Here is a 20,686-nt window from a genome sequence, read left to right on the forward strand (position 1 = left end):
GAATGTTACAATCTCTGGAAGGCAACCCTTGCTCGAATGTCATCTACCTTGTTGTCAAGAGACTGGACGTTGGCTAGTAGTATACTATATGTAAGAAATAATACATAAAAAAAACTAAATACTGCATCGTTTCCTAAGAACTCGAAGCGAGGCGACCATCTGTAATTCATTTTATTTTGTAAAGTGGTTTCTTGCATCATACAACACAATACAATGTAATTTACAGTCACCTATTTGGCCCATGGTGTTACAGACCAAGTAGAAAATCCTTCATTAATTTCAAGCCCTTCATAATATAAATTTATCATGCAATGTAGGCCAGCATTGAACACCACATATAGGCTACTGTAGGCTATATCATAGAAATCAAAAGCTATTTCCATGTGAACATGTTATGGGTTTTGCTCCATTGGTTTGTTTATAGGCCTACGTTATGCTCACATAGCCACAATAGCCTATTGGCTACTGTCTTAAACTGTAAGGGTACAGCCTCAGCGATTATGTGTAAACGCTTGCCGAAAGTTGCACAAAATTCTCTGTTCAAGTTTCCGCTCACTAGACAAAAATTTGCTCAGTGCCCCACATTTCAACACCTGAAAGGCATGTCTCTACTGTAGTAGGACATGGTGCCTGTAAATTAAAATAAAATGAAAACAGACCAGTATGGAAAACCAACTACTAACTAAGAGGAGACAGTTTCCACCCCATCTCTCAAAGTTTCAACTGCAACTGAATCAAATTAGCTCTGACTAGTCCTGCTGTCATTTCTAATACCTGTCCAACTCTGGCTGCAGTTACAGTTTTCTAGTACATTGATATGTGAGGTGAGTTTGTCCAACCCCTGTCGTACCTTGACTGCAGTTCTCCTCGTCACTATGGTCCACACAGTCAAACACGTCGTCACAGCACCATCTCCGTGGGATACAGTGGGCGTGATTCAGACACAAGTACTCATCTTCCTTGCACTCCTTCACGCAGCCCGCCTGTCGACATGGCAACACAAAACAAGTAAACAGCATTATACATTATTAAATGTCCAACACAGTCAAGCCATTCTCAGTGATAAAGTTTGATACAAGTGTCTTCAATAACATCCTTTTGTATACTGTTAGGAACAGGGCACCAAATTATGTAGGGATGATCCTTACAAATAGGACAATCCCTAGATAAATGCTTCATACAGTGTGGGAAAATCAGCCGCCGTTTTACGTAAATAAGTTAAAGAAAGCTACAGTAAGTGATTGATTGATATCGGACGAGGTTAAAGTACCAAGCAGAGCCACACCCACCTCATCTGATCCGTCTAGACAGTTGTCCTGTCCATCACATCTCAGACTGGCCGAGACACAGCCTCCACTGGCACACACATACTCATTTAGGGAGCAAGAGGGGAGCACTGGAAACACCCAGATCAGAGATAGAGAGCTTTATTGAGGGCACACACTCCACAACATAATAATATAACACCCATCATTCACAGCATGAGTGGGGCCGGTTTGTATGTGTTCTGCACACTGTTATGAACTCGTGAAAAAATAAATTCTATACAACCCATTGTTTCTGTCCAAACCAGCAGTGCTAGACTTTGAACAGATCCTAGGTCTAAATATGATGTCTTCCCTCAGGCTAGAGCACGCTGTGTGCTGCCTACTGCTGTGCTAAAACCCACTCAGGCAATCATCACCATTGGAGCTTTCGGATGAGGTTATGAGCCATGTTGCAATTATCACCAAGTGGGTTATCCCCATTGGCACAATGTGTAAGGGTGTATTCAGACCCCTTGACTTTTTTATATATTTTTTTAGGTTACAGCCTTATTCTAAAATTGATTAAATTGTTGTTTTCTTCTCATCAATCTACAAACAATACCCCATAATGACAGAGCAAAAACAGTTTTTTTTAATAAAAAAACAGGAATATCACATTTACATTTATGTATTCAGACCCTTTACTCAGTACTTTGTTGAAGCACCTTTGGCAGCGATTACAGCCTCGAGTCTTCTTGGGTATGACGCTACAAGTTTGTCCCACCTGTATTTGGGGAGTTTCTCCCATTCTTCTCTGCAGATAGTCTCAAGCTGTCAGGTTGGATGGGGAGCGAGATGTTCGATCGGGTTCAAGTCCAGGCTCTGGTGGGCCACTCAAGGACATTCAGAGACTTGTCCCGAAGCCACTCTTGCGTTCTCTTGGCTGTGTGCTTAGGGGTCATTGTCCTGTTGGAAGGTGATCCTTCGCCCCATCAAGGACCTGTCTGTTCTTTGCTCCGTTCATCTTTGTCTCGATCCTGACTAGTCTCCCAGCCCCTGCTGCTGAAAAACATCCTCAAAGCATGATGCTGCCACCACAATGCTTCACCATAGTAATGATGCCAGGTTTCCTCCAGACATGACACTTGGCATTCAGGCCAAAGAGTTAAATTTTGGTTTCATCAGACCAGAGAATCTTGTTTCTCATGGCCTGAGAGTCTTTAGGTGCCTTTTGGCATACTCCAAGCGGGCTGTCATGTGCCTTTTACTGAGAAGTGGCTTCCGTCTGGCCACAATAAAGGCCTGATTGGTGGAGTGCTGCAGAAATTGTTGTCCTTCTGGAAGTTTCTCCCATCTCCACAGAATAACTCTAGAGCTCTGTCAGAGTGACCATCGGGTTCTTGGTCACCTCTCTGACCAAGGCCCTTCGCCCCCTATTGCTCCGCCCAGCTCTAGGAAGAGTCTTGGTGGTTCCAAACTTCTTCCATTTAAAAATGATGGAGGCCACTGTGTTCTTGGGGACCTTCAATGCTGCAGACATTTTTAGTACCCTTCCCCAGATCTGTGCCTCGACACAATCCTGTCTCGCAGCACTTTGGACAATTCCTTCGACCTCATTGCTTGGTTTTTCTCTGACATGCACTGTCAACTGTGGGACCTTATATAGACAGGTGGGTGCCTTTCCAAATCATGTCCAATCAATTGAATTTACCACAGGTGGACTCCAATCAAGTTGTAGAAACATCTCAAGGATGATCAATGGAACAGGATGCACCTGAGCTAAATTTCGAGTCTCATAGCAAAGGGTCTGAATAAGGTATTTCTGTTTTTAATTTTAATATTATAGCAAACATTTCTAAAAACATGTTTTCACTTCATCATTATGGGGTATTGTGTGTAGATTGCTGAGACCATTTTTAGATTTAATCCATTTTAGAATAAGGCTGTAACGTAATAAAATGTGGAAAAAGTCAAGCGGTCTGAATACTTTCCGAAGGCGCTGTATTGCTTACTATATGTCTGCTTCAGAGGGACAAGCGAAAGCCATGAAAAACATTTTTAGTAGGTAAAGTGTTTAAAACATGTTGGCTCACCATTATTTTTTTTAAAGAAGATGGAGAATCAGCTAAAGAATGATCAATAGCAGAGTTTTGGCACAGGTAGACCCAAATAGTCCTACTCCTATTGGCGCGACGCGTATGATGTTTGTCTTTCGTGACAGCGACCCAGCTTCTTTCCCTGCCCTGCTATTCGCTAAAATACCAAAAGGTACAAATCTGTTGGCGAGGTTGCTAGGTGTTTTAAGCAAACTTTTATTTGATCAAAAAAAATGTTTGGGGGAGGGGGACTCGCTCGCATCACTTTTTGAAGTGTTTTTATCCATTATACAGTTCATTATGTTTTTATGGCTTTACTGTGGGTAAAAACACATGGCGTAGAGAATTGGAACAGTATTTAATTACAAGTCACACAGAAAGCAGCCTTGGCAATTCTACTGCTTGTAAAGCACCCCCCTCCACACCAAAATGTCCTCATCTTACTCTACTCCCCATAAAAAAGTCCAGAAAAACTAACTTTGTTTTGTTTTTCAACCAAAGTATAGAAACTACAACAGTCCATGTTACCGCAGGAGCTTGTGGTTTTTAGCTTTTTAACAACTACTTAAATTTCACATGAAAAGTTTTTTTTTGGGGGGGGGGGTTACCTTTTTACCTTGTTTTCCTCATATACCGTACCTGTCCCCTGGCAGTTCCTCTCGTCCTCTCCTGTCTTGCAATCCTCTTGGCCGTCACAGAGCCACTTGAGGGAGATGCAGAGGTTATTGAGACACTGAAACTGGTCCTCAGCACACCGAGCCTCACAGTCCTTCTGTAGAGAGATATAAAGGACAAGAAGCTCACATTTACAATAGGCTTATTCTTTACATGTTAGGCGTTCCAATTCTTATACAGTAGAACCATATGGTAATACTTTCTTTGAAAGGTACCTTCACTAGGACTTGATAGGTCATTTATAACCCATAAATGACACTTTCATTGACAATTTGAATGCTTTACATGTGCAGGATGGCAGGGTATTGCCGGGCATTGACACCCATTGAGTCTTCATTGCCTGTTTAGTCAGTTTTAGGTAAGAATAGGGTGGACAACATTTGGGCTCCCGAGTGGCGCAGCAGTCTAAGGCACTGCATCTCAGTGCTTGAGGCGTCACTACAGACACCCTGGTTTGATTCTAGGCTGTATAACAACACAGTCCCATAGGGCGGCGCACAATTGCCCCAGCGTCGTCTGGGTTTGGCTGGTGTAGGCCGTTATTGTAAATAAGAATTTGTTATTAACTGACTTGCCTAGTTAAATAAAATAAAAAATATATTCAGTTTGACCCAGAATGATGTCATTGGGACCACACACAATAATGTGTTAAGAGAGGTTGCGCTTGAAGGGGATTACTCATACTGTATGCTGTAATTGCTGTGGGGGTATTTAACAGAGCAATAAATTACAAGGCATAATAAATGAGTAATTCCGTGGCTCTCTCCTCAGCCATCACACAATGGAAACCTGAATATTTTCTATTGATTGGCTCATATTTCATGAATAGCTCTCACTTTAAAAAAAAATCACATTCCACAAAACAGATCCCATGCGTGCCTAGTTAATTTAGTATTTTTGGTTAGTAAACCAGTTTGCATAATTGTTCACATATTTGCATAACAGAACAAACATAAAATGTCTCTCGATTAGGACATTGTCATCCATAATATTATCGTCTGCGTTCCAATAAAATTCTGAATATTTTACGATTTGAATATCATACTGCCATCAAATCCTATCTGCAATTCAATATGCATGCCTTTTAGGAGAAAAGCAAGATAGAAAAGCAAGATAGAAACATAAGATTAAGATTAATAAGGGTCAATTCACTCAAATAAGATTATTCAAGAGGTTGTGACTCACAGAGTTTACTGGCTATAACATGCTATTTACAGGCTACATTACAGGCTGTTTTTAAATGACAACAGGGATCACTGACCTCGTCTGAATTATCAGGGCAATCATAGTCTCCATCGCAGCGGAATCGAGCGGAGATGCAGTCCCCGTTAGCACAGGCAAAGTCCTTGTGGTTACAGGTCACTGGCTCTGAGTCAAGGGAGAGAACAAGGACATCACTAAACTTGAAATAGAAATGACATAGGAGTCGGGCCCTCAAACACGATATACACTCCACCACACAACTTTAATTAGACTAGTTACACAACGACGCCATCCAAGGGTGGATCTTCATCATTTTCTACAAGGCCCTAGTACTCCCTAACAAGTGATGTCCAATATAGACTACTTAAAGACTATATATATATATATATATATATATATATATATATATATATATATATACTATGTGTGTTATAGACTAGGCTATATAGACTATTTACACTTGAAATAACCATGGAAAAGCAACCAACCTCTAAGAAAACACACGCATGGGCCTTTATAAGAGGTATCATGAGAGAAGTGAACCCCCTTAATGAAAAAAAAAACATGAATTTCACGTGATCACGTGAAGTTCTCCTAAATCACACGATTCTCATGATTCATAAGTGGAATTTTGCATAAAATCATATTATCTTCCACATGTGAAATCATGTGGTTTTGTGTAAGGGCCCTTTTACAAGAGATATCTCTTAATCATTGCTTAATCTGGGCCCAGTTTTTCAAAAGTTCATCTGGATTTTGCATACTTTTCAGATAGGATTAAATGCATAGAAATAGAATGAATAGGATGAGAGTCCCCATTCAAGTCAATGATTTGTCTGTTAATTTCTTCTATTTCTATGTGTTAAATCCCATCCGAGAGGCGAAATCTAGATAGATAACTTTTGGAAAACTGGGCCCTTGCAGTAAGCCTACTGTTTGCTCGTCAAAGACATTTGTTGGACATTTGTTGGATGGTTGGAATGCCAGTGGCTCAAGATGTAAATACATTCATAGCCATTATACTCCTGAACCCTACTATCTGGCAACCTCCACATTCAGGTGCACTGTGTGTCTAGGTCTCTGAGGACAACATTAAACCATAGTTAAGCACCATCAAATTCAAGTGCTGGGACCCTCCCCTCACCCCCTGGTTATCGTGGACTGTTAACTGACTGAATGAGTGAAGATAGTTGTGGTTATGAGCTGCAGTTAGAGAAAAGGTCCCAACAGAGCCTGCAGTCTGCAGCATATTGTGATTTGCAGCCTCTCTCGCTCTCCTGTCTGCTAGCCTAGCTGGTGCACCTACTTAATTCTTTACCATCCAACACTTGACTGGGATTCATTTGCATTTTAAGTGACATTAATAGGTAAGGGGAATAAGCCCATAATAAATAAAATGTACGATGCATACCCAGCATAAAATGCATATACACACACGCTTGTGTGCACTCAGGCACACACACACACACACACACACACACACACACACACACACACACACACACACACACACACACACACACACACACACACACACACACACACACACAGACACAGACACAGAGCAGAGATATGGGCTAGCTGGCATAACAAATCCCTTTCATACGTAAACAAACTTCATTCCAGTAGTTGGTTATGAGTATCTAAACAAAAAAGTGAGCCTGGGAAGGAGAGGAGAGATGGCATCAAAGCTGAGGAATCTGGAGCTCTGGCTTTCTTTTAGATCCAAAGTGGAGTTGGAGAGGGGAACATGCTCAGAGGGCATAGCCGCATTAGAAACAGTTAAGAACAGGGCTCCATTGAACTGCCTAAATTACTTTGATTGTGGGATCTCTTTACAAAGTTAAACAGAGGAACGGTACAGTATATAACAAAGACCAGGAGGGGAGTCCGTTAATCTTCAAACAATTCCAAAATACTAACTGAACTGCGCAAGTGCATAGGCCTGTTGATGTATATATAAGTTGCCAAATAGCTAGAAGTGAGCTAAGAGAGTAGAGAGCAGCATAGATGGGCATACTCACTGCAGTTATGCTCATCTGAGTTGTCTCCACAGTCGTTCTGGCTGTCACACCTCCAGTGGTCCGGGATACAGTTGTTATTCTCACAGCGGAATTCATGAGGTCCGCAGGTCTTTTCATCTTTTTTTTTACATCAAGAAACAAACAAACAAACAAGCAGATGAAAATGGCTTCAAAAAGCATGAATATTAATGGTGGAGCTATTATATTTATACATGTAATCATCATTTCCTCAGGGTTTCCTCGTAGTGCAAGCCTGACACCAAGTTCAAAACCTCCTTCATACTCGAGAGAGGCTACACAGTGTAGGATGAAATACCTGACTGTGCTGCCAACGGCTTAGATCTCCTAACAGAATCTATGACAAGTTTGCAATATTAAACACTTAGAAGCAAATAAAGTATTTGAAACAAATGTTTCAGAAAAGTATGTACAGTACCAGTCAAAAGTTTGGACACACAAGGATTTTTCATTATTTTACTATTTTCTACATTGTAGAATAATAGTGAAGACATCAAAACTATGAAATAACACATATGGAATCATGTGGTAACCAAAAAAGGGTTAAATAAATCTAAATATATTTTATTGGTGAAATTATTCAAAGTAATAAGCTTTGCACACTCCTGACATTTTCTCAACCAGCTTCATGAGGTAGTCACCTGGAATGCATTTAAAATACTGGTGTGCTTTGTTAAAAGTTAATTTGTGCAGTTTCTTTCCTTCTTAATGCGTTTGAGCCAATCAGCTGTGTTGGGACAAGGTAGGGTTGGTATACAGATGATAGCCCTATTTGGTAAAAGACCAAGTCCATATTATGGCAAGAACAGCTCAAATAAGCGATCCGGAAAATGTCAAGAACTTTAAAAGTTTCTTCAAGTGCAGTCGCAAAAACCATTAAGCGCTATAATGAAACTGGCTCTCTTGAGGACCATCACAGGAAAGAAAAACTCAGAGTTACCTTTGTTGCAGAGGATAAGTTCATTATAGTTACCAGCCTTAGAAATTGCAGCATAAATAAATGCTTCACGGAGTTCAAGTAACAGACACACCTCAACATTAACTGCTCAGAGGAGACTGTGTGAATCAGGCCTTCATGGTCGAATTGCTGCAAAGAAACCACTACTAAAGGACACCAATAAGAAGAAGACACATGCTTGGGCCAAGAAACACGAGCAATGGACATTAGACTGGTGGAAATCTGTCCTTTTGGTCTGATGAATCCAAGCGTGAGATTTTGGTTCCAACCGCTGTGTCTTTGTGAGAAGCAGAGTAGGTGAACGGATGATCTCCACAAGTGTGGTTCCCACCGTGAAGCATGGAGGAGGAGGTGTGATGGTGTGGGAGTGCTTTGCTGGTGACACTGTCTGTGATTTATTTAGAATTCAAGGCACCCTTAACCAGCATAGCTACCACATCATTCTGCAGCAATATGACATCCCATCTGGTTTGCGCATTGTCCTGTTTTTCAACAGGACAATGACCCAAAACACACCTCCAGGCTGTGTAAGGGCTAGATGACCTGGCCTCCACAATCACCCGACCTCAACCCAATTGAGATGGTTTGGGATGAGTTGGACCACAGAGTGAAGGAAAAGCAGCCAACAAGTGCTCAGCATATGCGGGAACTCCTTCAAGACTGTTGGAAAAGCTGGTTGAGAGAATGCCAAGAGTGTGCAAAGCTGTGATCGAGGCAAAGGGTAACTACTTTGAAGAATCTCAAATATATTTGATATATGTTTAACACTTTTTTGGTTACTACATGATTCCATATGTCTTCACTATTATTCAACAATGCAGAAAATAGTAAATATAAAGAAAGACCCTTGAGAATAGGTGTTCTAAAACTTTTGACCGGGAGAGTATATTTTTGGGAATATACTTTTATTTCACTATCCTAATTATCCTCTATATTGCACTAAATTATTATTACTTTTTCTGTTGGTGTATAATGCGCCCCCCTAATACTATCAAATGTACTCTAAAACTGTAGTACAACTGAACAGCATTTAGGAAATGTTCATGAACATTTTACAACTTCTAAAATAAATACATTCTTTAGTCAGCAGCAATTATTAGCTTACATCTTGTTTTGAACTTAATAAGAGCTAGTATCTAACAAAACAACCAATACTGAGTGAAGAAAATATTGATCTTATGCTGTTCGATATTACCAAAGAGAATGGCAACCTATCTATCCACTCAAATAACCATTGGGATGAGATAAAGAGGAAAACAACATAATTACCTCTCCACAAAGGCGGGAGAAGACTACATGCTGAACCTTGTTCTCTCCCTTCTTTAGATGTGAGCATAGCTAAAATCATTGAACGCTTCATCCAGTGGAAGACAACGGCTTTAAAGTATAACAACTCAGTTGAGGGACTTCCTAGCAGTATTGTGTCTCAGAACAAAAGGTGTTCAAGTTAGCGCAGATGCTCTCCAGGAGGCTACACAGTTTAAAGTAATAGCCAGTGGAAGATATACTGCCCTACCAAGCAAAAAGGCAGTAACTGCTCATTTGGGAGAAAATTTGTAAATGTCATTTTTGTTACATTAAATACATGCTTAGTCTTGTGGACAAATATCCTGCCTCTATTGTATTTTGTTTTGGAGAAAACGGGGCTAATGTTAGCAGCAACTGCCTAAAGTTACTGTGAGCAGTTACTGCCTATTTGCTTGGTAGGGCAGTATAGTTGTGGGAGTTTGGAAAGGTTCTCTACCACTGAGGGGGGGGGTTTCAGGGCCATACACACTACTGACAAGTCTGACAACCTGTGGTGATAAACTACCAGTAGGCATTCTCTATGGCTGCTTCAACTCAATCAGTACAAAGCAGATGAGAATGTGCCCATGTGTAAAATTTATTCATCTCCTAATCACAATTTCAACCAAGGCTCAATAAAACTTAGGACTTATTTGAATTATGATTTAAGCGCTCCCCCACTCACCACAATTAGCTTCATCTGACCCGTCTGTGCAGTCCGGGTCCTCATCACACACCCACAGCTTGGAGATGCAGTGCATGGAGGCCTTGCACTGGAACTGTTCCGGGGAACATGTACTCTCCGCTGTGGAGAGGAGGGGGTCCAGGTTTACACCAGGCCAAGGAGGGGGAGGGAAGGAGAGAGGAAGGGAGAGATAGACCGAGAAAGAGAGAAAAACAGAGAGAAAGTGAGAGGGAGGGATCGATGGAGGGGAGAGGGAGTTAGAGAGTGAGAGAGCGAGACCAAGAGAGGGAGAGAGTGGTATAAGGAGTGAGAGATGAACAAACAACACTATTATTGACAGAATGTTAACAGAAGAACAGCCTGGATAAACAGGCCAGCTGTGTAAAATACCTATAATTTAAAGAGGCAGGAACAAAGAGAAGACATGCTGCGGTAATAACATGTATTACTATACTTTACGGATGTAATCATAATAATTATAGTTACATTATTATTATCAGCCTCTGGCTCAGAAATAACTGATTTGCAAACAGGGTAACACAATAAACAGTTAAACTGATATACTGTATATGCAGGCTAGACAATCGAAGTCAGATACTATACCAACTGTGGTATAGTATCACTGCATACCAAAAGCAGCAGCAGTTGTCTTCTGTTCCGTTATTTACCTTCCATTATCACAGTTGCCGCTACAGATGTAGGATCTTAATTTGATCACCATGTTGCAGGATAACTTTTCTGCAATGCAGGACATTTAAAACTTGTAGTGTATTTGAGTTTTAAAATGGGCCCTGAAGTTTGTTATTTCCACTTTGACATTTCAGACTGATTTTCCCTTACGAAAAATGTATCAACCCCTAAATAAATGGCCATCAATTACAATCCACATTTCCTGTTACTGCAGGATTATTTTCTTTCTCTAGCAAACTGGCTCAAATTAAGATCCCACATCTGTACCATTATCTTTTGATTGGCACAGTACTTCTGAAAATATATTTTACATTTACACATTTAAATATACAGTCTAATTCAAGGGGAGAACGCCTCTCTCCTTAATCAAGGCTTTTATACTGACTCTCACTCCATCGTGACATTCACTCCATCTTGAAATCAGACAGGCAAAACAAATATATTTGTCTGACGTATAATGCTACTGCTGATAGCTAGAGTTACCATAACAGAAGGGAAATACCTCTCACTATTCTGTTCTCTCTTTCACTTTCTAATTCAATGATAGCTAATCCTCTCACACAGGGAAAGCGCTAATCAAGCATTCCTTTGGAATACCTAATCACTACCTGACTCAATATTATTTAAGGCAGCACCTAAGGGTAGACTGAGTTTTACTATAAATTCACTGGTCTCAACTTGTCAGATACCACCGTTAAACCTTCACATAATAAGTTCCATCTCACTCTTCCTTGGGGGGAAAAGCTATAAAACAGAAAATAATCTTAGAGAAAAAGTCTAGCCTAAGTTAAAAAGTAATCCTAAAGATTCCTTAAACAATCCGTCAGGTACTAATACAGAAGGTTCTTCTTCTTACGACATTCTGTCTCATCCTCTCCGTCTCCACAGTCGTCCTGTCCGTTACAGCGGAGGTTTAGAGGGATACACTTCTGTTTCCGGGTGCATTTGAACTGCCCTGACAGACAGATGTACGTCTCTGAAAGACAAAATGGAGAAGAAGAGGTAGAACCGATGGAGCATCCATTGAAGGTGAAAAGCATCCATCAAAGAAAATGTAGGACAAAAGGGCACCTTAAGATAAAGTGAAAGTAATGTTGGCTAAGCCAAAAACAAGCTAATAACATGTTTTACAATGCTTTGAAATTAAAGCACATTCCCACATGGGCTTTTTATTGTGACAGAAATCAATTCTTAAATTGCAACAAAAAGCATTAAAAGGTATCAAGCAATAAGAAAGGTATGAAGCTGCTGGCTTCTGTCTTATGTTCTCATCAACAGGTTTGATGTGAAAGACAGTAACAACCACAGTATTCTTCTTTAATCGATATGCTACTGTGGCCAGATATCAACAGATTACAGACTCCTCAGACCACCGCAATTTGACTTCACCCATCTACTTGCATGGGAATGCAACATCCCCAGTCTTCCTCCTTACCACAGTTGGCCTCATCTGAGTTGTCTCCACAGTCGTTCTCTCCATCACAGATGAAGGGAGGAAGAGCACAGAGGCCAGTGCCACACTGGAACCTCCCAGGCTGACATTTGAATTCAGCTGCATGAAAATGTATTAGCAACGTTATGTCAGGGAATGCAAACCAGCTAATTACAGTACTTGTACACTGAACATTATGTATGATCATGTATGGTGATAAACTACACATTTGTAATCTAAAAAAATACTTAATGACTTAATGTAAAACAGCATTTCTGAAACTATCCCTCAAATAAAACATGTGTAACTAAGTAGCAAATGTTAGCAAGCATTTAATACATATTCCACATTTCAAAATATACAGCAATTATCCTGTAATCCTAATTTGAGAGATCACAGTAAAAGATCACAGCAATAAAGTAGGTCAAATGTAATAAAAAATATAGTTTCAAAGGTTGAGTTATAAATATTAAAACCTTTTTTTAAAGTTAACTGAGAAGTAGGTATTGGTCTGAAGCCAAAAAAAGAAAGTAAATTCACATGAGCATCACAGCGACTACTCCACCCATACTCTACCAAGGCTTTCCAGCACACAGCTTTAAAGTACTAAAGTAGCCATGTTGGTCTATTGTACTTCAAACAATGTGTATGCAGGCTGTTTAGGATTCCGTTAGCAAGTTTGGTAGGCTACCCATCAGCTCCATTAATTTGCACAGCTTTGGAAGGGATTACCATGACCAACGGTCAAAGGGAATTTGACTGCGGTCATGACTCGCAACTACTTTTTTTTTTTTTTTTTACCTTTATTTGACTAGGCAAGTCAGTTAAAGAACAAATTCTTATTTTCAATGACAGCCTAGGAACAGTGGGTTAACTGCCTGTTCAGGGGCAGAACAACAGATTTGTACCTTGGCAGCTCGGGGATTTGAAATTGCAACCTTTAAATTACTAGTCCAACTCACTAACCACTAGGCTACCCTGTTTGCCCCAAGTGTGGTGGTCATACGTTTACCATGACAGCACTATCCAGGTTTCCCAAAAGCATCTTATTAAGGCTAAGTTTATAATTAGATCCTTCGTAGGCGCATCATTAAATCTCAGAGCTGTTTCCCAAAATCATTGTTACTAAAGTTGCACTTGAAAACAATCGTTATTTACCGGATGCACGAACAGCAATATTTCCGTTTTGTCACCAAAGCCCCATATAATACCTACCATTGCGACCTGTACGCTCTCGTTGGCTGGCCCTCGCTTGATACTCGTCGCCAAACCCACTGGCTCCATGTCATCTACAAGTCCCCCCTTATCTCAGCTCACTGGTCTCACATCACCCACCTGTAGCACGCGCTCCAGCAGGTATATCTCTCTGGTCACCCCCAAAACCAATTATTTCTTTGGCCGCCTCTCCTTCCAGTTCTCTGCTGCCAATGACTGGAACGAACTACAAAAATCTCTGAAACTGGAAACACTTATCTCCCTCACTAGCTTTAAGCACCAGCTGTCAGAGCAGCTCACAGATTACTGAACCTGTACATAGCCCATCTATAATTTAGCCCAAACAACTACCTCTTTCCCTACTGTATTTATTTTATTTATTTATTTTGCTCCTTTGCACCCCATTATTTTTATTTCTACTTTGCACATTCTTCCACTGCAAATCTACCATTCCAGTGTTTTACTTGCTATATTGTATTTACTTTGCCACCATGGCCTTTTTTTTGCCTTTACCTCCCTTATCTCACCTCATTTGCTCACATCGTATATAAACTTGTTTCTACTGTATTATTGACTGTATGTTTGTTTTACTCCATGTGTAACTCTGTGTTGTTGTATGTGTCGAACTGCTTTGCTTTATCTTGGCCAGGTCGCAATTGTAAATGAGAACTTGTTCTCAACTTGCCTACCTGGTTAAATAAAGGTGAAATAAAATTTAAAATACATTTTAAAAAACATGTCGGACTCATGTGTTGATCTAGCTAACTAGCTAGCCAGCATGTAGACACAGTGCATTGCACAGCAGATGTGTTGCTTGTATGTGCATGCCGGGTTTAGATTCAACATAGCTAACTGTTTCTTTGCAAGAAAATGTACAGCTACAGTTTGTGTTGTAAGAGGCTGGTTTTGATTGATGAAATGATGACATAGCTAATCCAGCCAGTTTGATTGCATGAATTATAAATTAGCAAAGTTTGGTGTTGACTATGAACTTTACTTAGCTAGCTCTGTTTTATGGAAGAATTTAGCTAACTAAGATATATTGTCGACATTGAGTTGTGGTTGGTGCACCATCTATACAGCCATAGCACAGTCTCGTTAGCTTGTAACTACTGCCTAGTTGGCTAGCTAACAGGCTATGATAGTGGCCAAGGACGTTTGCTAGCTTATTTTGGTTCTGCTCTGATTTAGTTTACACAGATGACTTCAGCCATATGAAAAACCTATTGGAAAATAGCTAGCTAACTTCCTTTGCTTGTAGCTAGCTTCTCATCCGACTGGTGTTAGCTAGCTACAGCTGCTAGCAACAGAGTTGCTAGCAGCTAACATCAAGGCGGTGGCCCGTTCCTGTAGGTTCATGCTCTACAACATCCGCAGAGTACGACCCTGCCTCACACAGGAAGCGGCGCAGGTCCTAATCCAGGCACTTGTCATCTCCCGTCTGGATTACTGCAACTCGCTGTTGGCTGGGCTCCCTGCCTGTGCCATTAAACCCCTACAACTCATCCAGAACGCCGCAGCCCGTCTGGTGTTCAACCTTCCCAAGTTCTCTCACGTCACCCCGCTCCTCCGCTCTCTCCACTGGCTTCCAGTTGAAGCTCGCATCCGCTACAAGACCATGGTGCTTGCCTACGGAGCTGTGAGGGGAACGGCACCTCAGTACCTCCAGGCTCTGATCAGGCCCTACACCCAAACAAGGGCACTGCGTTCATCCACCTCTGGCCTGCTCGCCTCCCTACCACTGAGGAAGTACAGTTCCCGCTCAGCCCAGTCAAAACTGTTCGCTGCTCTGGCCCCCCAATGGTGGAACAAACTCCCTCACGACACCAGGACAGCGGAGTCAATCACCACCTTCCGGAGACACCTGAAACCCCACCTCTTTAAGGAATACCTAGGATAGGATAAAGTAATCCCTCTCACCCCCTTAAAAGATTTAGATGCACTACTGTTCCACTGGATGTCATAAGGTGAATGCATCAATTTGTAAGTCGCTCTGGATAAGAGCGTCTGCTAAATGACTTAAATGTCTGCTAAATGACTTAAATGAGTTGTTGATCCCGGTTTTAGAACTCTGAGCTTTGGCTAAATAATGTTAGCATTGTCAGAAATGCTACAAAACGAAAGCACATTGTTGGTTCTTAATATACAGAAATGGGCAACTGAGAATGAGAAATTATACATTTTATCAAAAATTATTCAGTCCAAAAGTTGGCAAGTCTATAGACGCTGTATTCTCGTTCTTATCCTATGCCTAAATGTTGAGCTAGGTCGAGGCAAGTAATTATCTTTCTTTCCTAATGCGAACAACCTTGTGAAAAATCCGGTACGTGGTTCTCAGTAACAGCCGGACATCTCATGACAAGAGGCGGGGAGAGTGTCGACAGTTTTATCGACATTGGTGTCACATTGGATTAAATATGATGGAAGCAACATTTTAATTTAACACTGAGCTACAAGGAAGTCAGGAAGTCCAGTAATGCATAGTTGGTATGAAATTAAAAAACATGTTACTCACGACAGTCAGCAGGCTCATCTGATCCATCGCCACAGTCATCCACAGTATCACACTTCCACCAGAAAGGAATACACTCGTCGGTTCCACAGCGGAACTACAGAACACACAAATTAACTAGACAGAATTCTAACTTATCCCAAAAAACTGTTGTTCAAACAAAAGGAAAACAAACAACACTACTATTTTCATGGGACTTAAGCTGCAGAAGCATGGCAGGAGAGAAGAGACAGTGTGATAAACAAGGAGAAAGGGAATGAAAACAACAGATCTGCCTTGAGGGAAAACAGAATAGAATAACAGACTATGCAAAAAGAGTTACCATATCTACAAGTGCTGAGGAGTGTGAGAAGGGATAGACACTGACCTGACTTGCAGTGCAGTTGGAGAGGCAGGTCTTGTTGTCAGCAGCAAGGTAGAAATTAGTTGGACAAGCACACTTGTGTTCCCCGCCAGGAGAAAGGAGACACAAGTGGCTACATCCTCCATTGGTCACCTGACACTGGTGCTTGGGCACTGCACAGAGAGACGGGGGAGAGAGAAAGAGAGGGTGGGGGAGAACAAAACCGAAAGTACAGCATAATTAAATAGAACATTAGCTACATTCTTAATACCATACCCTATATAATCGCATCCTATATAATAATTTCATAAACTATATAATAGTAATAACCTATGTAACCATACAGCATATGACCATGTCTTTGGGTTGGCAGGTGGGTAAGTGAGGGGACTACTGTGTTGGGTGGGTTACTCTACCTTCAGGTTGGCGTAGTGAATGGTAAACCTTGACAGATTTGATAGCTTGCCAGGAGTTGAGCAGCTCAATTCCTTGGGCCCCAGTAGTTTTATGTGCTCGTCGGAGTGACTTGGATTTCCCATCTGTCCAGTAGACAAAGTCCTCAAACAGTGTCAGACCCATCACCCCCTGAATGTGATCATAGGACACTGGAGAGAGACATAATACAGAACAGTAGACCCATCATTAGTTGATGAGAAAAGTGAGAGAACACCATACACATGTAATTGAGGTGGCTTAGCAATCACACTTGTGTGATGAGTAACCTAGCCTGAGACCTCAAGACTTGCGTTAGCTCCCAATCTAATGCCTAGGCTTTGGCTCAGCTGAAATGGTATTGTGGTGAGCAGCATACCCATGTAGAAACCCTGATTAATCACATATTCTTATAGTGGAAAAAGTCCAACATTATATTCTTCCTTACCTTTGTGTCTCTGTGAGCCGTCTATGTTGGCGAACAGAATGTGGTTGTCATCTGCCCAGTACAGCCTCTTGTTAGTGTAATCTATAGTGAGGGCAGTGGGGCTGTAGATCTCTTTGTCGATGATAACAGCATGCCCTCGACCATCCATACCCACACGACTGATGTGAGGGGATTCACAGCAGTCCACCCAGAATGCATACCTACACATGGAGGAATGTGGAGAGGTCTTACAAGGTGTCTCTTACAAAACATCATTAGAATGCTAGGTTAACATTAGGAAAATGACAATGAAAAAACAAAATTTGTATTCAGTGCTATAAAAACCCTCAGGTGTAAAGGTAGACTGCTCAGTATATCATCACATTGTACATTTACATTTGAGTAATTTAGCAGTCACTCTCATCCAGAGTCAATTTTGAATATTACATTTACTTAATTAACAATGTGCCAAGTAATTCCGTAAGGGAGGGGTCACCAATTGGTGATTTGACACGCAAATAACCTTTCTTCTAGATTGAGCCCTAACATAAACAGACCTTAATGACAAGCCTCCTGTTTGCTGAAAGTCGGACAGTCCAGCTTAGTGTGTAGTCGTGCTTGAGTGTTTGTTTAAGTTGTCAGTGGGGTTAGGGTTAGAGGTCCCAATTGTCTGATACAGTACCCTGACTGTGGATCCAGGGCCAGGTCAGTGGTGTTAGGGTTAGAGGTCAATGTGTCTGATACAGTGCCCTGACTGTGGATCCAGGGCCAGGTCAGTGGGGTTAGGGTTAGAGGTCAATGTGTCTGATACAGTACCCTGACTGTGGATCCAGGGCCAGGTCAGTAGGGTTCCTGATACCAGTGCTGACCAGGACAGAGGGGTACAGGCCATTAGCTTTAGACACCTCCAGGCTCTTCCTCTCGATGTCACACCAGTACAGGTTTTTCCCTATCCAATCCAGGGCCAGTGCACTGGGGACTGCAGTCCGATGGACTATCTGGTGGGAAAGAGAGAGGGAGATAAAAAAACTAGCAATGACAACAACAACAACCAAAACATTCATCATATGATTAATGTCCAAAACATATGAAAGATTGTTGCAAAAAAAATGTTAAAAACCTTATCCTTAATGATGGTGGAATTATACAGGAACTTTCACTCAATGTCTCTCAGTTTAGGCAGCTTTTGAATTAGCAAACCAGTTGTTAGGAATAAACAATAATATTGCCAGCTGGCACATGAAACTGATGCCTTGAAACACTATTTCAGACCCAACAACACCCATGCAATGCCATTAAGGGACATCATGCGCTTTGAGGCCTTCTCTATCCTCATTTGCAAGAGATATATAGCCTTGCCAAATCGACTAGGCTGTCCCCTAAGCAGTAATTTAGACTAAACTGGAGCTTCAAACAGTCTCCAAAATGTCACAGATTGAGGAGTGTTTGCCGTTAGGAAACTTGCTCCGGAGGCAGTAAAAAGACAGAGGGGGGAGTAGTTAATACACAACACTTTAGGTAGAGCCTGTGGTCTTCTGCTAGCTTTTCTTTTTGTTGCATTGATTTGAAATATTTCTTCATGTGGATTTGAGTCTTGTCAACATGTAAGGTCCCACAAACCCTGCTGACTATAGACAATGAGCAAAGAACTATAATCACAATCCAAGTAAAAGCTGTGAAGTATTTCAAACAACGGAGTCAACATAATGATGCTCTGTGTCTTTCATTTAGGTGGGCTGGCTACTTTCTTATACAGACCTCACTGGAGGTGCTCCCCTGGTCTCTGAGCTGTACTCAGACTAGAAATCACCTCTTCTGCTTCTGATTAACTTCAATTATGCTTTATCATCCTGTTTCATCATTAACATGCCATATGTTTGCACAGAGTAAACACCCAGAGGCGCACATACTGGAGGCTTGCTAAGGGCTGTTATTGGAGAGGCAGATTAGAACTATGATTAACAAAAAAACACTGTACTCATTATTCAGTGTAATGTTCTGTCAGCGCAACAGTATAATGTTATTGTAGTTTAGGGTTAGTTAGAACATTACCTATAACCCAGGGGGCTACTTATAACATCATTGTCTAAATTACATTGTCAAGCATTGCCATAGAAAACACATTGAAATGTATGTAGAAAAACACTCATCCATTTCTGGCAGTCTAAATATGGTACATGCAAAATATCCACCATTATTTTCCTTGCCGCAAAAGAGAAGAAACATATGCAGTTCATTTCACTGGGATTAACTTGCCTCTACCCTGAAGTAAATAAGCACAAATCCCCTAGCTTTGCCCATTCCATGTCTTATGCTTCAAAGAAGTCATATTCTAGGGCTTAAACTATGGTCTGCTTTATTCACTGTTCTCATAATTAACCTCCATGCTAAAACAACAGACCTATCTCAAATCCTTTAGCTGTGGCTGAGCTGTGGCAGGGTGCTGGTGGCATTGAGCAATATGTTTAACACATTCGTGTACATTTCTCAACACATTTTTTGTCAATTCCTGAAATTAATGTGTTGAAAGCTGTGTTAGATTATTGACCAATTGCATTGCGGATCCAAAGTCAACACACTGGCCCTTACTCTCTGAAAAGTGACAACTGATAGCTTGGAGTGAGCCTCAGCCAGCCAGCAGCAGGTATACGAAACAAGGTAAATGCACTCTTTATCCGAATGAGGTGACCATTTGATGCTAATATAGCGCGAACACAGCAATATTTTAGCCCTGACAAATTTTAAGAAGTTAGGATAGTTAGGCAATACCATGCACATCACTATCATATTTCCCAGCATGTACTACTGCAGGTTGATTAAAAAAATATATAGTTTTTAACTTCTGTGTTTTTGCATTTAGCAGACGTTTGTGAAATGGTTGTTCCAGTTTAAATGGAGCTTAGGTAGTCTCCACACAATTTACTTAACTCTGGCAGTCATTCTGAATGCAGGTTGCGGCTGAATAAAAATTCTAACTTTTAGAGATCCTAGCACTGGCTGGATTCCAATAGGAATTTACACCTCGCTTGCAAAACTCTGGTAGCTTTACAAATATCCCAGTTGGGAACATCCTGGGAACAGGTAGGAATAAGCAGGAAATCTGGAGTCCTTCAACCAGGATTTTAGGAAATTTTTGTTAACTTACTGGAGTATTGCAACCTTACTTGCAGGCCTGAAGTGGCCTGTAAACCATGAGTTTCAGACCACTGTGTAAGGCTATACTAGTCTTAAAAAAAAGACCCGTCTGTAATGTATTGTTATAAAGAGTCATTTTAATGATGGCATTTGCGTAGGAACTCACTTGGTGATAGCTACATGACTGAAAATAAACAAATTCAACAAGCATGTCTCTGTCACCAACAAATACAATACAGTCATGGGTGGTAACTCTACAATTCACTCAAAAAGGCAAGGCACATTGGGAAAGTATATTAGAGGTGTG

The 20,686-nt window shown here is 41.1% G+C and overlaps 1 protein-coding gene across 1 annotated transcript in view; it reads right to left on the reverse strand.

The window, feature by feature from the left end:
• Positions 1-20,686, reverse strand: part of LOC115117317 (low-density lipoprotein receptor-related protein 1B-like) — a 286,805-nt gene that overhangs the window by 65,670 nt on the left and 200,449 nt on the right. Inside the window, exons 53-65 of the mRNA XM_065014311.1 lie at positions 18,061-18,242; positions 17,266-17,465; positions 16,802-16,990; positions 16,410-16,558; positions 16,046-16,139; positions 12,319-12,435; positions 11,740-11,859; positions 10,194-10,313; positions 7,246-7,362; positions 5,280-5,386; positions 3,983-4,115; positions 1,290-1,396; positions 851-983 (exon numbers count right to left, since the gene is read on the reverse strand). Of these exons, the coding sequence (XP_064870383.1) occupies positions 851-983; positions 1,290-1,396; positions 3,983-4,115; positions 5,280-5,386; positions 7,246-7,362; positions 10,194-10,313; positions 11,740-11,859; positions 12,319-12,435; positions 16,046-16,139; positions 16,410-16,558; positions 16,802-16,990; positions 17,266-17,465; positions 18,061-18,242 (1,768 nt within the window). The remainder of the gene's footprint in view (positions 1-850; positions 984-1,289; positions 1,397-3,982; positions 4,116-5,279; positions 5,387-7,245; positions 7,363-10,193; positions 10,314-11,739; positions 11,860-12,318; positions 12,436-16,045; positions 16,140-16,409; positions 16,559-16,801; positions 16,991-17,265; positions 17,466-18,060; positions 18,243-20,686) is intronic.

Source organism: Oncorhynchus nerka, linkage group LG1 (genome assembly GCF_034236695.1).
Source record: "Oncorhynchus nerka isolate Pitt River linkage group LG1, Oner_Uvic_2.0, whole genome shotgun sequence".
In the NCBI taxonomy this organism is placed as follows: domain Eukaryota; kingdom Metazoa; phylum Chordata; class Actinopteri; order Salmoniformes; family Salmonidae; genus Oncorhynchus; species Oncorhynchus nerka.